At 40.1% G+C, this 26,486-nt stretch overlaps 1 protein-coding gene and 1 pseudogene across 1 annotated transcript in view; one reads left to right on the top strand and one right to left on the bottom strand.

Moving 5' to 3' along the window:
* Nucleotides 1–26,486, bottom strand: part of LOC145776693 (cation-independent mannose-6-phosphate receptor-like) — a 41,466-nt gene that overhangs the window by 4,917 nt on the left and 10,063 nt on the right. Inside the window, exons 10-44 of the mRNA XM_082587924.1 lie at nt 26,154–26,303; nt 25,500–25,608; nt 25,190–25,307; nt 24,031–24,118; nt 23,392–23,582; nt 22,634–22,778; nt 22,182–22,353; nt 21,770–21,917; nt 21,400–21,528; nt 21,024–21,202; nt 20,135–20,336; nt 19,760–19,923; nt 19,208–19,374; nt 18,810–18,944; nt 18,405–18,594; nt 17,673–17,893; nt 13,870–13,952; nt 13,530–13,626; nt 13,102–13,273; nt 12,581–12,766; nt 12,022–12,329; nt 11,501–11,626; nt 11,118–11,247; nt 10,825–11,021; nt 10,501–10,685; nt 10,143–10,304; nt 6,480–6,659; nt 5,936–6,140; nt 4,520–4,676; nt 3,560–3,658; nt 2,834–2,936; nt 2,087–2,262; nt 1,734–1,883; nt 1,317–1,537; nt 56–155 (exon numbers count right to left, since the gene is read on the bottom strand). Of these exons, the coding sequence (XP_082444050.1) occupies nt 56–155; nt 1,317–1,537; nt 1,734–1,883; nt 2,087–2,262; nt 2,834–2,936; nt 3,560–3,658; nt 4,520–4,676; nt 5,936–6,140; nt 6,480–6,659; nt 10,143–10,304; nt 10,501–10,685; nt 10,825–11,021; nt 11,118–11,247; nt 11,501–11,626; nt 12,022–12,329; nt 12,581–12,766; nt 13,102–13,273; nt 13,530–13,626; nt 13,870–13,952; nt 17,673–17,893; nt 18,405–18,594; nt 18,810–18,944; nt 19,208–19,374; nt 19,760–19,923; nt 20,135–20,336; nt 21,024–21,202; nt 21,400–21,528; nt 21,770–21,917; nt 22,182–22,353; nt 22,634–22,778; nt 23,392–23,582; nt 24,031–24,118; nt 25,190–25,307; nt 25,500–25,608; nt 26,154–26,303 (5,545 nt within the window). The remainder of the gene's footprint in view (nt 1–55; nt 156–1,316; nt 1,538–1,733; nt 1,884–2,086; nt 2,263–2,833; nt 2,937–3,559; nt 3,659–4,519; nt 4,677–5,935; nt 6,141–6,479; nt 6,660–10,142; nt 10,305–10,500; nt 10,686–10,824; nt 11,022–11,117; nt 11,248–11,500; nt 11,627–12,021; nt 12,330–12,580; nt 12,767–13,101; nt 13,274–13,529; nt 13,627–13,869; nt 13,953–17,672; nt 17,894–18,404; nt 18,595–18,809; nt 18,945–19,207; nt 19,375–19,759; nt 19,924–20,134; nt 20,337–21,023; nt 21,203–21,399; nt 21,529–21,769; nt 21,918–22,181; nt 22,354–22,633; nt 22,779–23,391; nt 23,583–24,030; nt 24,119–25,189; nt 25,308–25,499; nt 25,609–26,153; nt 26,304–26,486) is intronic.
* LOC145777136 (uncharacterized) lies at nt 8,790–9,764 on the top strand (annotated as a pseudogene).

Genomic DNA, 26,486 nt, shown 5'->3' with positions numbered 1-26,486 from the left:
CTACAATGGACTTTAGATTAATATCAACTACTTCTGTATAAATTAGATTACGAACTTGTATTCGGCACAGCGCATTGAAACGACGACGTGAGAAGTCTTGCTTTTATCTTTGTGGCAAGTGTCGCTTGAAGTGAAGGTGATCTCCAACGATTCGTCTGTGAAGAAAAAAACATCAACCAGGTGAACGAGAGCCAAATACAACATATATGCGATCTAGAATAGACGTAATTTTATTAGCAGAGCCCTATTTAGAGAATTCAAATAGATTCTATTTGAATAAGGCACTAATGATGCTCTACAGTAGTAGAGCGAAATGCATATGCCATAAATAGGGCTCTGCTGATTCTCCATGCATTTTTAATAAAAAATACTGAACTGATACTTGATGGAGAATCGCTGGCCTGCTGATTCGTAGTCAAGAGATCCCCTAGCCTATCCTTAACCCTTTGAAGGTTGGGGGGGGGCTGTCAATTCAACTTTTTTGTATCAACAGTTGTATTTCTAAAACCACTGAGGTTGCGACTACGAGATTGTTTATTGTTAGATTGTTAGGTGATATAATATGTTTAAGGCTGTTTGAGTATGAAACTCTTTCGCATTGAATTTTACCGATGGTTCACGTCATTTAGGTGCAGACAGACAGTACCTGCCAAATTGGTGCGCGCACTGTGGCGTCAGGATATTTAAGTGCACGGCGCCAGATCATTTACGTTCTGTGACATTCATAATCATTTATCAGAATACTTGATTATGGGACAGTTCTCCCGCTGTGTTACAAAGTAAATTTCAGTTTGAAATATATCAGTGTGCAGTGCCTGACTATGCAAGTACAGCCAAAAACCCACTTAGCAAACTCGTTTGTTTAATGGAAATCAATAAACGTAATTTTATTAGGTTTTTGCAAAAAATGGCTTCAAGGCACAAAAGGAAACATGAGCTGCAATGAATACATGTAACTATGAGATGACTGACATACTAGCACAAAGTCAACAAGAAAGAGCAGGAACCAATCATTTATTGAGTGGAAGACACTTGAATTCCATGGCCACTGCTGCCAAAGGCGGCGTCTTAACATACACCCGAAAGCCTTTGTATCTTTTTTCAACCAGAATGAAACTGAAGGTCTGCGCCTCCCGGATGAAGAAACCAAAGATTGACCTCTCATTGTTGCTCTTTCAGTGTAGTACGGAATGCAATGAAACTCCGGGTGGTTGAGATAAACCTTCAAGCCTAGTGGTTCAAATAGCAACAAACTTTTTCAAATTTTCTACCTAACCTCTGTCCTCTAATTCTGCTACCACCATGCCAGCACTGACCTGCCATAACGTAAGAGGTAGTTGTGGAGTTGTATTCTGCAATCGGGCGCGCAAAGTCTCCTGTGGACTTGTACTGGCATACAGCTGTCTTCCCGGTGCACTTTTCTTGAACGTTCGAATTTAATCCGTCAGTCTTCAACTTGCCAAGGAGATTTATGGCATACAAATATTTGCTGGGTCCAGTCTTCTCTTGTCTTAGGTCACCACGGGCGGTCCATGTTCTACAAAAGTAGAGTAAAATTATCTTTCTCACTATTTTATTTAACAAATTAAACCGCCCATAATACTCCCGACATTAATTTGGTTGAGCAAATGAGCAATCGAAGTTTTTGACTCGGCAAGTGACTAAAAATAGGCTATCACAATGTTACGACGATACAAAAGCGTTAGATTTCAAACTGACGCCAGTTTACTTACTTCTGCAACACTGCTGAAAGATCAATCGTTGCTCCAGACTTTGGTTCGAGAAACTTTCCATTGCGGTCAAGTGTGACCTTCTCTGGTTCGTCCAAACAAGCGATACGTGACTTCCACGTGACGTGGAATACGCAGTTGCCTTGCGTGAGGCTAAAAATCATAACGCCACAAAATAAAAAAATTGGAGAATTTCATAAAAATTCACTATCCCACTGCATGCCTACAATGTCAAAATATGGAGGCCTTAAAATAGGACTCTTCACGAGAGGTAAATACTTCGCAATGAGGGTAACACTTAATGAAAAGATGGATTTTCGTAGCGAGAAACCACAACTGGGTTGAAATAGACATACCTTGCAAACTGTGGGGCTCCGGTGACAGATCGATCACATGTGAAGGAGATTTGTGTCGATGCTGTCATCCCTTTGTCTTCACAAACCTCTTGAGATCCACCAGAATAACTCAGGGTCAAGGTTGTAGGAGAAGTGACTCGCATCTTTTGAGATCTCAACACTCCCAAAGATTGCGTCTGCAGAAGGAAACAAATTGCTGGTCCTCATAAAAACACACAAGGTTTAACTGCAAGTGTACGGAACACTGAACATCTGACCAATAATATCAATGAAAAAATTTTGGCGGCTGAGTGGTGAGTTCGCCTGCACAACGTTCGGAAGGATGTTGGTTCGAGGCCTGTCCAGAGCACTCGGCTGTTGCTTAACTCGACATCCAATACTTGAAGGTGGACATGAAGATTGGATTCCTTACCAACTAGTCTATTTACGGTAAATGTTCAGCCACCAGACACCAACAGTCCAACACGGCTTCGAAACGACAAAGAAAAAATATCTCAGCATCATGTTCATGAAAAAACGCGCTCAGACAGAAAGTCTGGAAAGCAATAGTTGTTCTGGGGAAGTCGGCTGCAAGATTAGTTTTTTCGCAAAGCATTTGACAACTAAAGACTCAAATGTGTAAATTGCAGAATAATTATTGAAATTTGAATCACAAATGACCAATAAAGTAAAAAAGTGCCTGCATTGCAGCTAAAGACACTTAGGTCATCTTAACAAACATACAAATACAAACATATAGCCACCAACCTTTTTTCCTCCCTTCATCACCCTGCACACCGTGGCATCATCTTTGCAACCGCTTATCCAGGAATTGGTGGCAGGAAGGGGCCGGCATATGTTTATAAAGTATCTGCCATGAAAACGATTCGTTAAGCTAGCAGAAATTTCTAGCTTCTAGCCTTAAGCTACAGACACTTTAGCGATAAGTGAAAAGGACTTGAAAAATAAAACGTGCAATTCAAACTGAAAAGTGGTTGAGCGACAAATACAGAACATCACATCCCCTGCATTAGTAGAAGTTTTGTTTGTCATTTTCACACTTGAAGCTCGATGTCTTTTAGCCATGTTTGAAATATACGACCTGGGTCGACACGTTGTCGTCGTGTGGAATTTGTCAGGCAAACAAGGTCATGGAATTCCCATATTTGACTTGACTACAGATGAGCTGCCAGACTATGATTGACCCAACCCCGGCATTACGCCAAAGCTTATATCTTCTGCATTAACCAGGCTCCTTTAAAAAGCAATCGTCGAAACCCAGACAGCAAAACCCGTCATTTTTACATTGATTCAATGTCTGCAGACGTCTTCAGGCGGATTTGTTAAAATAACAAAGTTTTCTGTCTGGAAACCTAAGGAGACAGCAGCCAGGAAGTGTCTGCAGAGGTTGAATAAACGTAAAAAATACGAGTTTTCTGACCAGGAAAGTATGTCACCAAGCGTTCTGTTAAATAATCGAAGCGGTCGACTCACGTGTTGCCGTCTTTGTCGTTGAAGTTCCACGAGTGGGTCAATGAGGACAGGAGGGAGAGATCGTAGGTTGCACCGGTGGAGGGGTACGTTGCAACGCAACTGGTACACAACTCGGTTAAATTAATAACTAACAGGAAGCAAAAAAAATCCAAAATTGCATGCAGCAATACGTAAGCTAGGCCTGTGCAGTGTGTAAGTTATTGGACATATTTTGCTTCGTTAGAGCAGTAAACCTAAGCTGATTGTTGCAATGACATAGTGGTTAGTGTGTCCACCTCTAAATCGGTAGGCATGGGTTTGATACCCTGAGTGTCGGGTCATACCAAAGACTTTTTAAAAATGGTACTAAATCTTTTTTCTGCTTGGCACAGCAATGGAATAGATTCAGTATAATGCACTAGATTACGCCTCTATGCGGCTGCACTGATACTGTCTGCGTTGTAAAGCGCCGAGGAGCAACGTACACCCAAGATGGATGGATATTGGATAGCCTTCAGAGCAGTAAGCCAGCTACAGAGCTATATAAAAACTCACCACTTTGCAAAATCACATTATTGAGAAGCACGACCAACAAAAAGCTACTTGACCACATGAAAATAGAAGACCTATTGACTATAACGAAGCTACACCCAATTGTAGCAATTAAGAAAATCCAAAAATTCTAAAACTGTTCGGCCATACTAAAAGATCAAAATACAGAGTCAGTAATATCTGCATGGAAGGTAAAGTTAACAGAAAGAGAAAAAGAGGCAGATCACCAAGGCGATGGCATAACAACATCCACGCATGGACCGAACTCAATTTGACGACTCTGGGCGACCTAGCTAAAAACTGTGACTCGTGGAAACAGATAACCCATGTTGATGCGCAATCTGCTTCAAGCAAAGATGGCCATTGAATAATAAATATATTATTATGATAAAATTTATGTAAAATGGTTGAAAATGATTCTGATCTCACCTTTCGCTGAGAGGGGGGCATGTGTAAGGTGTTGGCCAGTAAAGGGAGTAGTGGCATTGGTCAAGTTTATTGTATATCATCTGCGGCTTGTTCCCGGTGGCGAACTCTTGATCCCGGATGCAACGGAACAAAATGTCGAGACTTTTTTTCTGAGAAGCTAATGGAAAATAAAAAGCGACTTGCATTAAGTCCAATGGCGTTTTTGGAATACTAAACTTGTCTATGGAAAACATTTACAATCTATATCCGTGTTTCTTAAGCTTTTTAGCTGACGGAATCAAGATTTTAAGTATGATCTTCTTGAATGATCTTCCAAATGCATCCTTTTTCTCAACTGCACTCTTCGCTGATGATTCAAACTTTCATATATCAGATAAATATTTGTCATCTCTCCAAAAAAAATGTCAATAAAGAAATAGAAAAAATTGAGGTGTGGATGAAATCCAATAAGTTATTATTAAATTATAGTAAATCGTAGAATATTATTAATCTTAGAAAGCAGCTTACAGAGGTCTGTGGCATTGCATTTAAGCTAAGATGCATTGCTCCATTAACAATACTACAAGCTTTATATTATGCTTTGTATCAATCCAAAATTCAATACTCGGTTATAAACTGGGGAAAGGGAAAATTCTACACTACTTGCAACTGTTACAGAACAAGTTTGTCTGATCGTGTCTGTTTTTGCCAAGATCAACATGTACATTGTACAACTATTCTTTATCATAAATGTAATGTGATCACAATTGAAGATTTTATTAAATTAGAGATTGCAAAGTTCATGAACAAATATGTGCACAAAATGCTGCCATGGGCCTTTGCTGGCTGCTTTGCGTATGTAAATGAAATTCACCGGTATAGCACCCGTCCAAACAAAGATAATAATTTATATTTGCCATCTATAAAGTCAAACTATGGCAAGAAGATGCTATGTTTCAATGGAGTGTTGCTTTGGAATGAAATACCAAAAGAACTAAAAGAAACATCTTACAGCACCTTTAAATTTAAATATAAATGTTTCTTGAAAAATTTGTGCAGGAATCACTCCTGAAACATATCATCTGCTTATTTCCTTGCGTATAGTTTTTATTTTGCTTTGTTTTGGTTATTTCATTATATTATGTTAAGTACCATGTTCCTTAAATTTTGTGTTTTGCTTATCGGGTGGCAGTTGACTTTGGTGACCTTTTGGTCTTTCGCTGCCATCCTTGCTGTGCCAATTATTTTTGTTTCTTGTGTTACGTATATTTTTGTTTATTTGCCAGCAGAAAAAATAAACTGAAACTGAAAGTAAAATTAAGAACGTCCAATTTAAAAAAATATTTTCAAAAATGTAGCCGGTTGGATCCTTTACAATGTAGATATGATGTCACTACATGAAAAAAAACAACGTTATATTTAGCAGTTGATACTCACAGGAGGGGCATGTCGTTCCGTTAGTGAAAGCTACTTGGACAGGGAAGGTTTGAGAACCAAAGCTTGTTTTTCTTGTGCTTGAAGCTCCGAGTGAAAACGCTCGACCACTGTTGGCTGTAAAGCATCCTGCAGCGTCCTTGCACTCACCGGTGGACACGCTGTCCAGGCAAGGGGACACTTTAAAAGTCCCGGTCGAATCGTGGATCTGCATGAGATTGTTGGTAAGCGGTTTCAGAATTTCGGCGGGAAAAATGATCCAAGAATTTTGCTCAGTTCAAGCAGATCTGATCGAGCAGTTTCACTTTTGAAAAACTATTCAAAAGCTGTGACAGTAAACGAATCAGACTGTTGCAACAATTTAAAATCAATTCACTTTTTTCAAATAGAAGAGTAATCGAGTTTTTGAAAATTGCTTAGCAACGGTTGTTTCGTACAGATGACGTCAATTCAAGTCTGACAAGCTCAGCTGTCTTGTAAGATAATAACGCTTCGACAACTCTTCTCACGTTTTCAGCCATTAAACATCATATTGCTGCAATCGTACCGTGACAGGATCGATCTTGGTGAGGTCAAACACTGCTCCGGTGGAGTCGGTGTAGGAGCATCCCTCTGTGGTCGGTGTGGGAGTGGTAACGGCGGAGGGCTGCGTGGAGCACAAGAGATCGGTCCCCCACTCGAACAGGTACACGCAGTCCGGTGTGATGGCAGTCAAGCGAGGAACACTCTGAAGAAACATACGTCATTTCCGTTTAGCGAAAGATAACTTCAAAAAGAACATCGGAAGGCTTCACGCTTTTCATTGGCACGTGCTCCAAGGTGTGGGATGGTGACATCCGTAATGTTGGGTTGGAGCGTGGCCTACGATATAACACGGCCGGATATCGTGCCGCGAAGAGAAAAAATTAGAGGGGTAACGCTTTGCGTCTGGCAACACTGTCAGTTCAATTTTCACCATTCAATTTCATTCTCTGAAGTTACTAAACTGTAGCCTAAATGTAAAGTGTTGCTGTTGCAGCACAGCTCCTATAAAACCAAAGCTTTTAAAATGGTATCTGTTGCAAGAGTAGACAGCACCAGTAATCATACACCATTTTAACATTTTTGGTCTTGTTAAAAACTTTGCTGTAGCAAGCAGTATCAATTTTGCTGACAAAACAGCAAATGTAATTCGGAGTGGCTATTTTTACCCACATATTGCCATGGTCACAAGCAGGTTTTGCCAGAGTTAGGATTAAAGTTAGGATGGGTTAAGCTAAGGATCTTTTCCCAGGACTAAAAAAATTTCCAAAATACAAGTTCTGTTTTCAACAGCTTTGAACTTTTCTCAAATTAGGGCAGAATTCCTTATCTGGCAATGCTATTGAGCCATATCTAAGCTAGTTTGAATTGCTGATTGGAGCAGCTTGTTTATGCTTGAAGATAAACAATAACAATAATATAGCGATAACTTTTTGCACAGAAAACATTACTTAGCAATAGTGACTAACAGGTTAAGGTTTTAGTGCAGTGATGACACCACAGGGTAGACGTATATTGTGCTGCAGTAGCCTACTAAGTTATGCTCTATGTTATAATCTGCAATAATGGGTAGGCATTACATTATTAGTCATTAGATTATTCAGTTTTGTGATGTGATCTAGGCCGTAGTCAGGATCGAGAGCAGCAATTAAATAGTTTGCTTTTTTTCCAAAAATCCTTTTATTAACATTTAGTAATTTATTGTCGAATTTTTGTAAAATATCCTGGTACAATGCCCAGAAGCAACCAAACTAGAGGAAATTTTGGCTGATATTCCAAAAACCACTTGGTTATAACCAGTATATATTTGTCAAATGTCACAAGGTTGAACAGACATAATCATGCACATTAAAATTTTTCTGTGGAAGTTAAGTGCCTCATTTTCGTCAATATAGCTACAGTCTTGGTTTAGATAGTTTATGTGCTTATACTGTAATTGTACATATTAATTATAAAATATGTTTGTAGCTTAAGCAATATTTGGAATACTGTTAATGTTTATGTGCTTATACTGTAACTGTACATATTAATTATAAAATATGTTTGTAGCTTAAGCAATATTTGGAATACTGTTAATCGGGGTGACTTTGACAGTCAGTGTGACTTTGACATTGGTTATCAAAGTCACACTGAACGTCAAAATTGAACAATGGTGTCCAAAATTCTGTATAGTTGTGTTTTTATGATAGTAAATTTGTATTTTGTTTTGTCTTTGTAGATACTGATTTAGTTTGATAGTATACTGTAACAATTGTGCCACAAGTCTACAAACGGAAAGCTAGGTCGAGGGGGTATCAAACTGCATATACTCAAGTAGACCTAGAAAATGCTGTGCGGCAGGTGCAGAATGGACGATTGATCATTCATGCTGCATCGAAGCAGTTCAAAATACCATACCGTATGGAACGGTTTGGAACAAGACACGTCCAACAGTGAAACATGCAGGAAAACCAGGTGGACAATCAGTGTTATTGGCTGCTAAAAAGACAGCACTCGTAAAAGTCATCAACCACCTGACTGATTGGAAATTTTCATTAGATACATTTCATTAGATGTCAGAAGACGATATCGTCTTCTGACATTCGCTACCTTGTACAAGATTATGTTAATCGACAAGGTAAAACCATAAAAATCTTCCGGGAAAACCTGCCTGGTTGGGACTGGCTAAAAAATTTTAAGGAACGTCAACATCTTACACAACGACTTACTGACAATGTGAAGCCAAGCCATGCTGAAATTAGTTCAACTATCATGAAAGAATATTTCAAAAACATTTATGAGGAGCTAAATGGGGTAGGGCCCCACAATATGTACAATTATGATGAAACCAATGTAACAGACAATCCAGGGGCTAAACAGTGCATTGTGAGAAGAGGACTTCGAAGAGTGTAAAGACATCATACTCCAAGCAAGCCGTGAGCATGATGTTTTGCGGAAATGCAGTGGGAGAGTATCTCCCTCCGATGGTCGTGTATAAATCAAGGAATCTCTATGCTGGTTGGACGGAAGGTGGCCCACCTGGTGCATTATACAATCACTCAGTTAGTGGTTGGTTTGATTCCACTACGTTTGAGGAGTAGTTCAAGTTGTTTCCGGACCATGTAAAGGAGAAGCCTGGGAAGAAAGTGCTTATTGGGGATAATTTGGCATCACATTTCAGTACACAGGTGATAGCTGATTGTGAAGAAAATGATTTCAAGTTTATCAGTTTAGTACCCAATGCAACCATCTACTTCAACCACTGGATGTTGCCGTATTTGGGCCAGTAAAGAAGATGTGGAGAAGGATACTGGAGGACTGGAGAAAGGAGAGCAGAGTGAAGGGCAGCATACCAAAGACCGTGTTTCCATCGCTTTTGAAACGACTGTGTAACCAGATGGAGGAGAAAAAGGATAACCTTGCAGCTGGATTCAAGGCTTGCGGTCTAGTACCTCAGGATGAGCAGCAGGTGCTTAAGCGTCTCCCTGATGCAAACAACAATCCAACTGAGACAGTCCAAGAGGCCCTGGGAGAAGTTGTGGCAAACATGTTGAAGGAGCACCTGTCTCCACCAGCAACAACACGTCAAAAACGTGGCCCCAAAGTAGCAGCAGGGAAGGCATATACGTCTGAAGACATAGCTGCACAGAAAGAAATGTCGAAGATGCCATCTGGAACAGGATCTGGAAGTACCAGTAGTCAGAGAGGCAAGAAACGCAAGGTCATTGAAGTACCATCGAGTTATGAAGAAGAAGATGAAAGTGACAATGACGGTAGCTGTGATACTTTGCCACATCGAATTTTCAAGTTTTGACTGACCAGATTAGCAATTGAAGCAAGCTTATCAGCGTATTATGTTGAATGCTTTATTATGTTGTATTATGTTGAACAATTTTATGTTGAATGCTTTTTAACGCATCATTATGTCTATAAATTGTTCATTAATGTAAAATATTTTGTCTGTTAACCATTGTAAAGCTGTTAGTATATGCAACTTTGCAGAAAAAAGTTACCCCTCTAATTTTTTCTCTTCGCGGCACGATATCCGGCCGTGTTATATCGTAGGCCACGGTTGGAGGAGCGTAATACAAGATTGTACTACAAGATAAGACTGATTTGAAGAAAGGAACTTCAACTTTCATGGAGAAAATTCACGTGAATAACATACGCACAAAAAGAAACATAAACAGATGACGAAAATTGAACGTACACTTTGCGGGCTTGCTCCGGCTACACAAGAAAACACAATGTGCGTGGACACGTTCGTTTTTGACGTTCCGCATGGTCGGCTGCTCGTGTAACGAAGCGTGACGGTGTTTGATTGGTCATCATAGGTCAAGATATCTTCAACAGGATCGATGTAACCAAGAGTCTGCAAATAAGAGTAGACCGTCAGCGACGCCTTCAGTTATCACAGTTATCTAAGCACAGCACAAGCAACAAAAATTTTTGAAGAACATTTGATTCGCACATTCTATGCTCTAACAATGTTTCAACCACGTCGTGAAAACGCTGATCACTAACCAAAGCACTTTCCAGGCTTGCAAGCTCAAGACAGCACATTGTACCTTGGCACCGCGATCGGGTGAGACCTCACACACGGCAGATCCTGCTGGACACGCTATCCCATGGATGGGTTCCAACGGTCGACACACGTTGATGTAGTAGGATGATTTTGTTCCGGATAACTCAGACAGTGCAAGGTAGTGGCCGGACTCCGAGATAAGGGAAGAGAAGTCGATAACGCGAGGAACTAAACGAAATCGAAAACATCAATACAGTAATATATTTGTGTATGGAAATGCTTTACTTTATTAACACACGTCACAAAATAATGTTGCCACATTAAAAATCCAAAACCAACTTGAGACAGTATTTGCCACAATACCAACCTGGGGTAGTCGGTCCGGCGTTGACGACAGCGCATGGTTTCTGTAGCTCGCAGGCGATGTGGGTGTGCCATGAGAAGTAGTGCGTGCATGTGTGAGGGTCATCGCCGATGTAGATCGGTTTAGAGGCGGGAGATGTAGGACCACTCAAAGATTGCGAAGCGGAACGATGGCAGACAAAACTTATCACAGTGGAGTGTCTGAAACGACGGCAAGAATTAGACAAACGTTAAATAAATGTTATGCTTGCGTTATGGAAACCATCAAAGTGAGAGCAGCAAATTGTTATAGCTTACTTATGCTGGGCGTCCGTTTCGCAAACTTTCCCGTATGAGTAATGCAAAGACAAAGCTCCATCTTTGTATGAAAGCTCCCCCGATGCCTCCCCTCCAGAGAAACGCTTATCGCCGTGGTAGACACAGTTTCCTAGGTAAACGTTTGCTCACAACTAATCACATGAAACATTTAACAGCCATATTAATATAATCTTGTGCATCATCTGTTTATGGAATTACTTCTACCCTGAAGCTACAGTGTTTTGTTTACTGAAAATTTAAATGCAGTGAATAAACATTCACAGAAAGTCGCTGCATGGATCAATATTTTGACGGTTAAAAGAACAATAATTGCTGGAAGCAAAGTGAGGTCAAGGCCTTGCTTCAACCGAAAGGTGCAATACCTGTTCCGTCGGCGCAGTTTGTGTCTTTGACTTTCTTGCAGACGTTCAAGTGATAGATGTAGCCATTCTCTCCCTGCACTTCGTGGTATGTCGAGGAGGCGAGAGTAGATAAGTTGAATATGTGACCTGCCGAGGTATTTCATATCACGTTAGTGGCAAGTTTTTGCTTCAACCCAGCTCGCAAAAGTTGTCATTTCTACGTCATGTCAACGTCTGGTAACTATCAGCTGGTTATACCAATTGCCTCATATTGATCTTCAGAATTGTGACGTATTAACCGACTGGACAACGGCAACCAATCTTCTTGTAATCATATCACTCTGTACCAAACTGCGGTCATTCAAGCTATGGCGTGTACACTTCTCATTAGAAAAAGTATCACAAGCACAGAAAATAAAATCGTGAAGATTGCACCAAAAAGGAGAAAGGTTTGGAAGGATATTTCATCTTTTATAGGTGTGCAATCCATCAACATCAATAATAAATAGCGTTCAAAGTCAAGCAAAGCACAAACCACTGACGTGTCAAAGTATTGGCGACGGCACAAGAGGTTCCGGTTTCCGGTTTGATGTTGGAGGAGGGTGGTTGACTTCCAACTGGGCACGCTCTCCTGGTGACCCATAGCATCTCAAGATCACATGAATCTCCTCCTCCTCCAGTCAGGACAGGAGAAGAGCTCAAGGGAGCGTTGATGTCACATTGGAAGGTAATAGTGGTAGAATATTTCTTGGATGTGTCATGGAGACAAGTATCTCCATTGCTGTAGGTCATAGTCAACTTCTTGTCTACAAAGCGAGGCCCGCTGGTGACCTGGCCAAGGTTATAGAACCTGCAAATACAAAACATTAACTTTAAAATAACCACATAAAACGTTCAGTAAACGTACATATTACTTGTTGGAACAGCGGGAATGCACTATTTGTGTAAAGTTACAAGAAATTTCAATCAAAGTTAGGAATTTAACGTTTGAACAAGATTTATAGAATAAACAAAACTAAAACCTGTTCATTGTTTATGATCCAACAAAGTTATTTCTCATGAATTTGTTCCAAAATTATAAAAAAAAAAAAAAAAACTTACTTATTTCCTTGAGTTTTAAAACAAGCGGCTGAATTCGGGGGGCACGTGACCCCTGGCCGGTGCAGAAGGGAACGACAGACGTTGATGTAATAGACGCGTCCGTCAGTATCGCCATGTGTTGAAGCGACATAGTTGTTATCCGCCAGCGACAATGCTGACAAGTCATATTGCTTGCCGCTGGTGTCTCTGTAATGGAAGAGATTTCGTTTCGTAGACTGAGTCAACGGCAAAACCTAACGTTGATAGAGCAAACTCGTGGTATATTAAATGTTTAGAACACAGTCATAACTTGTTGGGAAATGGTCATTTCACAAAACGATATAATTCAGTCCTTTCACAATCTTAAAAAACTTTTGTGGGTTTTATCCTTAAAGCATCAATTAAAATAAAAAAATACATGCAAAAGGTTACTTGAAGAAGTTGATTAAAATTGCAAAACTAACTTAAAATCAACACATGCATAATTGCATATAGTATATAAAATTTTAAAAAAAAATCGATTAAGCGAACAAGTATCTTACTGCGCCAAGCACTCGACCACATTAATAGGGGGGCAGACGTGGGGGGTCGGCCAGTCTACCATGTACGTGCAATCTCCGGTCTCTTTGATAAAACTTGGCTTTTGCTCTTCATGGTGGCAGATGAACCGAAAAGTAGTCGATCGCTCGTACTTGTCCTGATGGCAAGCTTTCCCTAAACAACGTTACCAAGATGTTGTTGGACGGTAATGCAATGAAACAAGCACCAAATATTTACACAACGTTTGAAGAGACGGTTGAAAGATGAAATGGGTATTTGTGTGAGTACGCTTCAAGATGATCATTGACCAAATATGGCGAAGGTACAGCACACACACCCAGTCAACAGTTGTCATTTTTACATTGTTTCAACGTAGCCATATGTAGAAAAAACATACCATTTGCGCTTTCAAGGCTGCAACAAGACCTACCATGCAGATATGAAAGCGTCACCACACCGTCCTCGTACACCAAAGTACTGTTAGCCCTCCCAGCAGTATTCATAGTCGAGGGGTTTGAATGTTTAACCTGAAATAAAAACACAATTCTATTAACTCCTGCTTGTGCTGCTACAACCGTCGACTGGAAAATGGATTTCCAGAGCAAAATACATCATTTTACATGGATTCAACGTCTACAAACCTTCAATCAATGCAAAAATGACGGATTTTTCTGGCTGGGATTGACTCTCCTATTGAGTGGTGTTAAAATACGTTTAGCTAACGTTAAAGTAACGTCGTCACTAGCGACTATGAAGATGAAGCATCGCACCTGACATGAGCCGAAACCTTCACAGTCTCCTGTCGCCTGCTGCAGCTTGGAGCATATATTGACGTCATAATCCCACTCGTCACCTGTCATTTAAAGTATTTAACAATCGGTAGCACTGTTCTTGACACATAACGCAAGGTTACTGTACTCAGTGAGCAAGCCAGTCTCTTTACTTTAATTTAGCGTCTGTGAACGTTATTTCAATGTAAAACGGATAGCATTTCTGAATGAGTAGAAACAAAACAGATCGAAAACGCGATTGTGTCCAGGTGACAGGGTGATGATGATTCAAATTGAGTATCTTGATGTAATGCTTTCGACATTTCTTAGGTATTCCTGGTAGATAAAGAGTTAATATTAAGTGGACGGGAAGGCACGGAAGCCAATCTTCGTGTCCACCTTCAGGCATTCCTTTAAATGTTTACCAAAGACACAGCCGCATGCTCTTGAGCGGCGTCGAACCGGCGCCCTTTTGAGCGTCGTACTAGAGCTCTCACCACTCGGCTATGCAGTAGACCTCCCCAATCCCCGGACTTTTTTTTGTTTTCATCTATATTGTGACTTTTCTGCATGGGTTTTCAATGCTGATTTCAAAAATATGCATAAAATTTTTTTTCGATCAACGTCTGGGAAGTTATTTGCTGTTGCTTAGCAACAACTTTTCATAAAAATTACAAAAATCTCCTTTAAAACCCCTTTACTTTTAACCTAGTATCCTGATATTTAGATTATCTGAAAGCATTTCTTCTGCTGAAGAATTTTAAAAAAAAATATTAAAATTGGACAATCGGTACCAGAGTTATGACCGTTTAAGTACCCAGATTATACAGTCACGCATGACTGATTTTTGTTAATTTATTGCCAAATGATACTAGAAAAATGGTGAAAGTTGCTGTCAAGGGGTTTTTGGGGGTAAGGAGTTCAAAAAATATATTAAAAAGTGTCTCAGAGCAACAGAAAAAAAGTTATTAAAAAATTGATACAAACAGTCATGCATGAATGATTTTGTCGCAGTCGCTTCATTCCTACAACGAGATGTATTCCTTAGGCACCACAAACGTTAAATGCCTGGAGTCATATACAGTATAACGTGGAACCGATCATCTCAATGTAGCTAATATCTGGGTACTCATTGCACTTGATGTTAGAATACACGCTTCATTGCTCGGAAAGAGCTCTGATCAAGTGCAAGATGGTCACAGTCCGCCACAATTTCAATAGCATCTCTTACCCAGCATAATGTAGTCTATGTATCTAAATCATGTGGCAAAAAATGGATTAAGTCAGCTGAACTTAACGATAACCTTCTGTAATGCATTTCAGGTTTCACTATTGATCAGTTAGCATTTTCTACTTGTATCTTGTATGATTATATAACGTATTGTATACACTTCTGCTGTCTAATATTCCGTGTGTATTCATGTATCCATCATGGAGCTGAGGAAGAGTAAAATAAACAATGGTGGTTTGCTTGGTAATTTGCAGCCTTTAAAACATTTTAAGGAAGGACAGTTTAGACCAACTACTGGAGATATTCTTCAGAAATACATATATCATCTTCAATTAAATCCTCGTGACCACCAGAGTGGGAAGCTCGCAGCTTGGGATACAGCAGTACGTCCAGCAAAAGTATGGCAGCCTGCTTGCATTCCACTGATGACAAAACAAAATATCCAAAACAAAATTATTCGTTTGGTTGATGAATACAAGAAATACAAACATGACAAAAAGGGATTTGCTGCCTTAATTAAATTTCGAAAAACTCTGACAACAAGATTTATGATATCTGCTAAGAATGCCGAAAATCTTATTAACAAAAACAAAACATTGCTACCAGAAGATAAGGCAGAAGATATACAGTTTCTTAAATTACTTGAAACAAACCAACCAGCATCTCTTGGACCCCTTGATAGAAAGAGGTTGAAACGCTTCAAGAATTATGCATTGAAGAATCGAATAAAGGTAATAAAGTATGATGTATGTTTATTCCCAGTATGCTTAACAACCCAATGATTTTTAAAGTAACATACCTATTAATTTTTGATACGGATGCATAAACAAGACGTTTTTTACGGATAAATGCAGATTCTCAGCCATCTACCTCAGGACTTAATTTCCTCTCCTCGTCATTTTCCCAATAAATTAAGTCGAATCTGCACTGAGAATCTGCATTTATCTGTAAAAAATGTCTTGTTTATGCATCCGTATCAAAAATTAATAGGTATGTGACTTTAAAAATCATTAGGCTGTTAAGCATACTGGGAATAAACATACATCATACTTTATTACCTTTATTCGATTCTTCAATGCATAATTCTTGAAGCGTTTCAACTTCTTTCTATCAAGGGGTCCAAGAGATGCTGGTTGGTTTGTTTCAAGTAATTTAAGAAACTTTATACCTTCTGCCTTATCTTCTGGTAGCAATGTTTTGTTTTTGTTAATAAGATTTTCGGCATTCTTAGCAGATATCCTAAATCGTGTTGTCAGTGTTTCTCGAAGTTTAATTAAGGCAGCAGATTCCTTTTTGTCATGTTTGTATTTCTTGTATTCATCAACCAAACGAATAATTTTGTTTTGGATATTTTGTTTTGTCATCAGTGGAATGCAAGCAGGCTGCCATACTTTTGCTGGACATACTGCTGGATCCCAAGCTGCGAGCTTCCCACTCTGGTGGTTACGAGGATTTAATTGAAGATGATATATGTATTTCTGAAGAATATCTCCAGTAGTTGGTCTAAATTGTCCTTCCTTAAAATGTTTTAAAGGCTGCAAACTACCAAGCAAACCACCATTGTTTATTTTACTCTTCCTCAGCTCCATGATGGATACATGAATACACACAGAATATTAGACAGCAGAAGTGTATACAATACGCTATATTAATCATACAAGATACAAGTAGAAAATGCTAACTGATCAATAGTGAAACCTGAAATGCATTACAGAAGGTTATTGTTAAGTTCAGCTGACTTAATCCATTTTTTGCCACATGATTTAGATACATAGACTACATTATGCTGGGTGAGAGATGCTATTGAAATTGTGGCGGACTGTGACCATCTTGCACTTGATCAGAGCTCTTTCCGAGCAATGAAGCGTGTATTCCAACATCAACTGCAATGGGTACCCAGATATTAGCTACATTGAGATGATCGGTTCCACGTTATACTGTATATGACTCCAGGCATTTAACGTTTGTGGTGCCTAAGGAATACATCTCATTGTAGGAATGAAGCGACTGCGACAAAATCATTCATGCATGACTGTTTGTATCAATTTTTTAATAACTTTTTTTCTGTTGCTCTGAGACACTTTTTAATATATTTTTTGAACTCCTTACCCCCAAAAACCCCTTGACAGCAACTTTCACCATTTTTCTAGTATCATTTGGCAATAAATTAACAAAAATCAGTCATGCGTGACTGCATAATCTGGGTACTTAAACGGTCATAACTTTGGTACCGATTGTCCAATTTTAATAATTTTTTTTTTTTAATTCTTCAGCAGAAGAAATGCTTTCAGATAATCTAAATATCAGGATACCAGGTTAAAAGTAAAGGGGTTATAAAGGAGATTTTTGTAATTTTTATGAAAAGTTGTTGCTAAGCAACAGCAAATAACTTCCCAGACGTTGATCGAAAAAAATTTTATGCATATTTTTGAAATCAGCATTGAAAACCCATGCAGAAAAGTCACAATATAGATGAAAACAAAAAAAAGTCCGGGGATTGGGGAGGTCTACTATGCAGTCTAAATAAAAGTTTAAAAAAATTGGCCTTTCATGAAAAATTGTCACGCCGAACCTGTAACTATGTGATAGTCTTTGCTTTTAGTGAGTGGTGACAGGTCAAAGGTCATATGATACAATGGGTCAGTGACTACGCAGTTTTGTGATGATGAAGCAGTTTTCTTGGTGGGACAAGCGGCAGGTGTTTGCCAGACAAAATAAAACTCGCACGGGTCAGAGTTGTCATTCTGCAGCACAGGGGCAGCGCCTTCTTCTTGAGAACATTGAAACAATATGCTGCAAATAAGTTATTATTTAAAGTGAAGTGAACTATAATAAACGTAAAATCAACACAAAGTCTACATCTTCATATAGAATACGCCGTGAGACTTTAGTATGATTTACGTTAGTGTAGAAGAGTACTACAGTATACGAAATGCTTCTCAAATACGATCCGAAACCGCATATCATACAATGGACAGGAAATGAAAACATGAAAAAGAACAGAAGACAATATAAAAGTCATGAATGAATATATTTTAATATCAGTCAAAGTCATGAATGAATATATTTTAATATCAGTCAAAGTCATGAATGAATATATTTTAATATCAGTCAAAGTCATGAATGAATATATTTTAATATCAGTTCATTTCTAATTATAAAGCGTTTTTGTTGAACAAATAGAAAAATACGTAACCATGAAAACACAGTGTACACAACTATCGTACGATAGAGGGGAGTAGAATAGAAATGCATGCAATCACAATAGAACAAACAGGCTTCAAACCACTGATGCCACATATACCGCGTTGAATAACGTCTTCCTTTCTCATCAGGACACTTATCGCCTCCCATGTATGTGATGGAGACAGCGGAGCTCTGACTCCCGGACCCACCACTCATTGCTTGGGGGTTGGACTGGATGAGGCCCAGGTTGTGGCCTCGCAAGGTCCCATCTTTGTCGAGTTGGGTGTAGCATGAGCCACTGGCAAGTCCTGGGATAAAAATGCAAATCGTGTGTTGGTTTTGTGATGCAAACTATTTCTGTTCCACAGATAGCAAGTCAACCAATTTTTACATAGATTCGACGTCTGCAAACGTTAAATCTATGTAAAAAAAGGTTGATTTGCTGTCTGCGTGACCTTTTCGCGTTGATTTAACGTTGGAAGACATCGGTTTAAGGTAAAAAACACTTGTGTGATGAGTTCACCTTGACATCCAGCTATAGGAGGCAATGGACGACACACGCTGAGATGGAAACGACGAGTGCGGTCATTCCCAACCACGCTCCATTGTTGGTTGTCAGCTGATAGGGGTGAAAGGTCATACTGATTTCCGTAGTTATCTGCAAACGTTCGAACGCAGTTAGTTTGGTTCCGTCACATTCCATGCACTTGGATCGAGCGTCAAGTGAATGATAAAAATTTGAAAAAGGCGGGAAAGTTTAACTCTAAAAAGGTTTAAATTTAGACATAAAAGCAGTTCCTAAATACAAAATGAAATGTCTCGTGGAACAAAACTAGAAACAAAATTGAACTACTTCCGGTTTCATTTCCCGTTTTTGTGTTAAAACAAAATTTATAAAACAATTGCTATACACAGCCCTACCAGTGACCAGGCAATCCACAGCCTCCGGTTGGCAAGCGAGTGAAGTTTGGAAATCGAATCTGGTGATGTCATCGACAACACTGTTGAACTTAGGTTCGCCCTTCGCGATGGTTCGGTTGCAAATGAAAGATAGTTCGTAGGTGGGGAAGTCACCGCTGGTGGGGTCTCTACAACGAAACGACGGAACATGCATTTTTGCGTCCAATTAACGTAAACAAAATAAAGATTAGGAACATTTCCTGTAGTTACAATCCAATCAGCAAAATTTGCCATCATTCTGTGTGCCAGTGAACGTTTAAACGAAGAATATAGGAGCCCTTGTGAGCCGACAAACTTGTACAATAAAGTAAGTGAGGAATGCTGGACGGCATTACTGTGGTAACTTCTCCCGTAATTTTACCTTTTATCTATTCAAAGATCAGAGAAACTCGTGGTTACATGGCAACATGCAATTTTTTTTTAAAGTGCAAAGATATGCAAATAAGATATTATAATACAGCAAAAGCCACCATAAAGAACTCGAAATGGAGACAAGCAACGGGGTAATATTACCTGGTTTTGGCTTGATAGCTGATAGTCAATCGCCCGTCATCGGAATACACTGGAGCAGAGCCACCGTCCACTCGTTGAAGGTAGCCACCGGACGCTTTCTTGCAACCGGCTGAGTTACTGTGTTGCGAGTCCTCGCAGTCGGTGACCCTCCCGCAAACGTTAATCTGTAGGGAGAAGAGGGTTAAAGGTTATGACAGCGAGACGAAGAAATGCATTTTTTTTTCAGCACAATCTCGTCCCTTATCTTAATTATCTCAAGCTTGGCAAAGGGCACTTTTTCCAAATGAATGCAGCCTATAATTTAACATAAAAACTATTTCGGCCGAATGGTAGTTTATGCTGTGTAAATACCCTGCTTAAAAGTGCTTATCCTACCTCGTAGCTGGAACTGGAAGGACCAGTAATGACGTATGGGTTGTTGGGTAGTCTCTTAAGCGGCAGTAGATTAAAGATGTACTTCGAATTAGCGCCCTCCACCTCACACAGGCTGCTGTTTGCGCCCTGGCTCTGCGCAATAGGACACGCCGCTTCTGTTCGCCATTCGAATGAAACTGAACAATTTCTCCGTTCTAAGAATCTAAGAAGTAGCAAGAGATTGTAATTAAGGTTTTATAAACGTCATGTCAAATCTTATTTCAAGCCAATTCGTAACTGAAACCTTGCTACATGAAAGTGACGACGAAAAATGTTAAGCACAAAACCGCAGCTCTTCCATGTTCATTCGAATCTTATATTTTAATAAGAGTTTGAAAATAATGAAGTGCCAGAAATATATTCCATTTCCATGACAATAAAAATGTAAGAGGTTTCACTTCTCACAGTCCATGTACATAACTTCAACGCTGATGATAGAAGGCAGAAAAACAAAACAAAAAATATTTTTTTATATCTATTCACACACCATCAAGGAAAATGTTTCGCATGGTTAAGTTGAAACAACTTTTCCGGCCAGCGCTAGCATTCAATCTCAAGCAGAGACCACCAGAGATAAACCCTGTGTCACCTGCAATCGTCATGGGAACAGTAATAATTGGAGTGGAATACGAGATACTATCTCTTGGAACTGCAGAGCAAAACCGACGGAGCAAAACATTATCCTTGTAGCCAGGTTCTGCACTCTCTCGCGGTACGGAGTTTCTGGAGGATTACAACTGAGCTTAGGAAGAGAAGATCCGATGATTTTCAGACATGACGGAAAAGTTTTCTCCTCCAACGCATCCATAAAGTGAAGGAGTTTTGAAAGGCACGTGAAGTTTGCACTCACCTTGGTGTGCTCGCCAGTGCTCCTTTCTCGCAGACAAAGTGGATCCTGGTGCTGAAGTTTTTGTTCACTCCATCTTCCGTGCATGGACTGCCACCAGAGTAAGTTAGTATGAGGCGATTTGTTCCTTCCACTTGCGGCCCGGTACTTGGCCGGCCCATGCTGGCAACACTGATACGTTCCTGTTCAATTAACTAATTATCGCAAAAGCACAACACAACACTCTATTTGTGATAATTTTTTAAATAAACAACAACTGTAAAAAGAACTTTAAACATGACAACTAAAATATCAACAAGAGCTATTGTAGTGACTTCTGACGTAGAAATTGAGCAAAAAAAGATGCAAAACAAACTACTGTATAACATGAGCATCCAACCTCTCCAGAAGATGCAACGATTGATGTTTCGCAAGCTCCAGCCAGCGCATCGCAACCAACATCCTTGCTCCCTGAAGACCGGACATCATTGACCGGACGACAAACGTTGAGATAATATTTGCGTTTATCCTAGAAAAAAACGATGCGTTCATTTCAACCTGCTTTGTGAATGTTTGATGGAAGTTGTAAGATAACACTCAAAAAGTTCAACAAACACCTAATCTATGTTTAAATATTCAGACATAAAATTCAATAGTCAGGGTACGACCCGAAGAGATAAAATATTAAATGCTTCTGCAGCAATTTTTGACAGTTAGCCATCGAAGTGTAATGCTCTAATGTTACAAATTCATCCAAAGGCGGGGCTCACATGACCAGGGGTACTCTCCCCCAGAACAGTCCAGTTTTCGTCCTGGTCATCTTCCGACTTGGCTAAACTGGACAGGTCGTATTGGTTCCCGTTGGTATCGGTGACCATGCATTGGGTGGACGCGGCAGGACACACGTGGGAGGTGTACCTGAGAGCGAGCGGATGAATCTGATGATTGCGACTCAATAGTGGAAGAAGTAAAACATATCGTTTCAAGCTGCCACTGATTACAACGGTTGATTAAAAAAACACTAATTGAGCAAAGGGCTGTGGAAAAAGAAGGCACCGTCTTGTCTGATGGTGCTGTTCACAATTACTTCTGCCAGTGTTTATGACATTTCTGACAACCCAATTCTTCATTAGACACGCCATACTGTATATGATTAATTAGCGCAGGGACGCAGCAAAATACCAGTTGAAGACGTAAGTGTGGTTCCCTTCCTTGACAAACTCCGGATGCCCAGAACCTGCCTTCGTGTCACATAGAAACGATATTTGAGTCGATCGGTTAAAAAGATTGCCTCTATACGGGTCGCCACCGGTGTATAAGAGCTTGATGAAGCCGTTGTAGTACAGTAACTTCCCTGCACGAATGGCAATGCTGGTGTTAGTTGTCAATGATCAATCTCAAGAAAATAGTTAAGATGTAAGAAAGCATCGGAATCAGGTAAGTTGAGAAAATCTCAAAAAGAAAATCTAAAATGGTCAACAAAACGTATAGACCGGAAATCTTGGTCATCAATCATCATCATTAATCGATTCGGTTTCTACTTTGCAGACGATTGCTCGAGAATCGTCACTTCGATCCTTGAAAATTAAGGATTGCAGGGTCATGAATCAAAGGATGATCAAAACAAGACTCACTTGACTTCTCCCCCAGCGTGTAGTGATTTTCATCCCCCGCTAACTCGATCTGACAAGCAGATGCTGGTCTGTTGTCATGGTTACATGAGGTGCCTGACAACTTCTCGCACACGTTCAAAAGATACTTGTACTTTGTCGTGGTCACCTGGAAAGGAAACATAGAAATATGGCAACACTGGGAAACGCATTCCAAAGGAAGATGACACAAAGGGAAAATGCTACGTTCTTTCTCAGTTCAAAGCCACCAGTTTATAATGAAACGAAGCAAAGCCGTCTATTCTTAAAAAATATGCCAGCTGAAATAAACAGAAGAGCAAATGGCTGTTATTTTAGCGAGATAAAGCATTATTTTTATCAATCGCTTCAAAAAAAGCGCTTTAATGCGGTTTGAACTAAACTCAAGCGTTAACCTTATTCAAAGTCATGTACAAAATAGTGTACACTGTACAGTCATGCGCTTTATCCAACGCAAAGCGTGCACAGTGGTACCATCAAGATCTTTCAAGCTCTAAATTGAACTGCCTATGAACGACATGGCTTCATAATTGCATATTACAAGTTATACTGAAGAAAAACAATCTTTGTATGCAACTTTCGATGCAGCAGATATCTTACGCTTCAGAGCCATTTTTCTATGAGCGCTTGATGACATTCAGAGGCCGAAAAAAAAACAGTAAACCACCAAGGCTGTTCATCGACAAGCGGTGATACAATCCAGAAGAAATTGAACCAATATCCGCAACTGGATCAACCTTTACCTCGTATTTGTCAGTACCAGACTTAGTGAGGCTCTGCAAGTCGAAGGTGAGACCCGATTCCTCGTCCGACACCATGCAGTTGTCGCCGGTCACCGACTTGACAGGACAGGCGGCGGCAGTGTGCCAGGTTAACGCCAGTTCACATGAATCCGACGACTTATATTTGATCACTGGACTGCTTTCCAAATCGCCTGGTGTTGTATCAGAGAGTAGTTAAGATTTATAACCTATTTACTTTGACAACGCTTGTTTAACGCTGACGCAACGCAAGGCGACATAAGATAAACGGAGGCTGTACGGTTTGTGCGATTACCACATAGTTCCAAAATAGCTGAATGTGAAGACAATTTGCCATAGGAACACAGACGTCAGTTTTGCTGTGTGTTGCATAAAATAGACTCAACTTTTCTAAAAATTAAACCTTTCCTCAATGACGGAAGCTACAAACTTTCGACCAACAAATTGACTAATGTGAAAAGTATATTGAAAATCATGCGTCGATTTGCGTCAACACTGAAACTGGAAGGCTAGAACGTAGCTGACGCAAGTGTCAACAGTTTTGTGATAAACACCGCATGGCGGTGGAAAATACCAATTTGACTTATTCCTACAAAAATGAATTCGTAATTGTTCAATTACCAAGTCGGCAGTAGAATGTGATAGTCGTTGTCTTCTTTCCATTAGGACATGCACTCCCGCCATGGTAAGTCAGTATCAGCTTGTTATTCTGCAAAGCAAATACGGAAAACTGGTCTCAAGCACAAATCTCACTCTCAAAACAACAAATAAGCAAATGTTTCTCGGCAGCCGATTTGTAGCAAGAATTGACAGCGATAGACACGTGTCCATGTCCTCTGCCCTGGCGCCTGCTGGTTTTGTTGGCTCTTTTCTTTCCACAAAGATAAGAGTTAAACTGACTGGCAAAGCGGTGGTCGAATAAATTTGCGGCTAGAATACGGTGCGATACTGATGAGCCCAGCCTCATGGGCGAAACACGTGTCTATCGCTGTCAATTCTTGCTACAAATCGGCTGCCGAGAAACATATTGTTGATTGGATGGTCTGAATGGCTAGCGTGGAAGCTACACCGTTATGGTTGGCGAATCGCAACTGCTCGCTGTACTAGTGAGTGCTCAGCCTTGTGCTGATAGCCGGGAAGAACGCCCCTTTCTTCACAAATAAGCAAATTGTTGGATCATAATGATCTCTTCACCAATTAATTAAACCTCCTGTAGTGACAGGCGGACCTTCAAACACAAAACCTTGAGCTAAAATTTATGACGTAATCTTGGACATAAAAAAGTATTGAAGTGGTGCAAGTGCCCTGGCCATAGGCACACCATCTATATCATACATTTAATACAGTAAATCAAATGCAGCAGAATTTTTTAACTTCACCTCCATGGTGAAATTACTTTCATTTGCCATGAAAATGTTCTGACTGGATCAGAATTGAAAAGACTTGCAACTCCAGCGCTCTTCTCAAAACATCATCTGAGAAGGGATGATGATGTTTTGAGAAGAGCGCTGGAGTTGCAAGTGGAGGGTCATAGAAAACATGGAAGACCCAAGAAAACGTGGAAAAGGCAAGTTGAAGAAGAAAGCAGCAAGGTGGGCTTGACAAAAGAGGACGCGTTAGACAAATCGATGTGGAGGCAGAGTGGGAAGGCGATTGCGGCACTTGGAGGTGAATCTTGCCACCCTCGGCAACGGGGACATCACCGGATTAAAGCTGGACTACTACTACTTGTCATGAAAATGCTGACTGGATCAGAATTGAAGACAAATAATTCGATTACCTTACGAATGAGACTGGAGCTGGCAAACGACCCAAACGAAGTTGGGGTATCTCCATCAACGACACAAACCGAAGAACCAGGGGCGCAAGAAGATGTGAATTCCTTCCGCAACACCTCCCTGCAAAAGGTTGTGAAAGAACAATGGAATGAACATTTTATTTATTGTTTAAACTTTTGGGAAAAAACAACAGTTTAGTCGCCTGAGCTGCCAGGCAGTGGTGTGGGATGGCTATTGGCAAATGTAGCAAAAGTGCAAATCACTGCTGGCTTGCTGCATGTTAGAAGTCAGTGCGTGGACAAGACCACTTACCCACAAATGTTGACAAAGTATCGCGTGGTTTTTGCTGAAGGAGATTTTACTTCACCTTGTGACGTAGCCGCTTGTCCGTTCAAAGCTTCCCAGTTGAGCGCACCGGGGCCTGAAACAAAAAAAGAAATAGAAAAACGAAATTCTAATTTAAAAAAAAACGTCATTTTTTGCAATGATTCAACGTTTGCAGACGTTGTCATTGCAAAAACGTCTGCAGACGTTGAATCCCTACCAAAAAATAATTAATTAGCTGGTTGGGAATGGCTGCCATTTCGAAACCCCAAGACCTTCTTCAAATTGCATGGGAAGATGAAACCTTTTCGTGAGTCATTGCGTGATCCAATCACGCAAATTGCAACCAAAAGAAAAAATCAACGCAAGTTCGTTAAACTCGACTGTTACGTCTCATGTGGAAGTGGGCAATGTTTGCTACGTAGTCACTCAGACCAGATGGAGAAAACAGAACCAAAGCAGCATGATGCTTCAAAACTGGAACAATCTTGCTCGTAGAGTATGACGTACTCTTAATGGGTTGTTATGTCATATTTTATGATGTCAGAAATTCAGTGGGTTTGTAAAAAATTAGAACTCTACGGTGATGGTTCAAACAAACGATTCCCAACCGCAGTTTTGTGTTACGGCATCAGTACAAACCAGCAATTCTTGTGAGAGGTGAAAGGTCATACGTCAGCCCAGCATCATCAGTCACGTGACATTGAGGTGGGGTTAAGCAGGCGTAACTGGTTTGCCAATCAAAGTAATAAGTGCAATGGAGCTCGTGGTTGAACGTCGGTGTTCCCTTTCCTACACAAACAACATAAAAAAGATGTTCACTTCAACATTGAAGCGGATTAGACGACCATAAATTTCAAGCGTTGTAAAAAGGGCAACTTGTGCTAGCTGCAGACCAGGCTGCCACAAGATGTTCAAAATAACGAAATATGTTTCTGCGTTTTGCCATTTCACTGCTAAAGAGATTGATGAAGT

Source organism: Aplidium turbinatum, chromosome 9, assembly GCF_918807975.1.
Source record: "Aplidium turbinatum chromosome 9, kaAplTurb1.1, whole genome shotgun sequence".
NCBI classification, from domain to species: Eukaryota; Metazoa; Chordata; class Ascidiacea; order Aplousobranchia; family Polyclinidae; genus Aplidium; species Aplidium turbinatum.
This window is presented reverse-complemented; position numbering and strand designations above follow the sequence as displayed.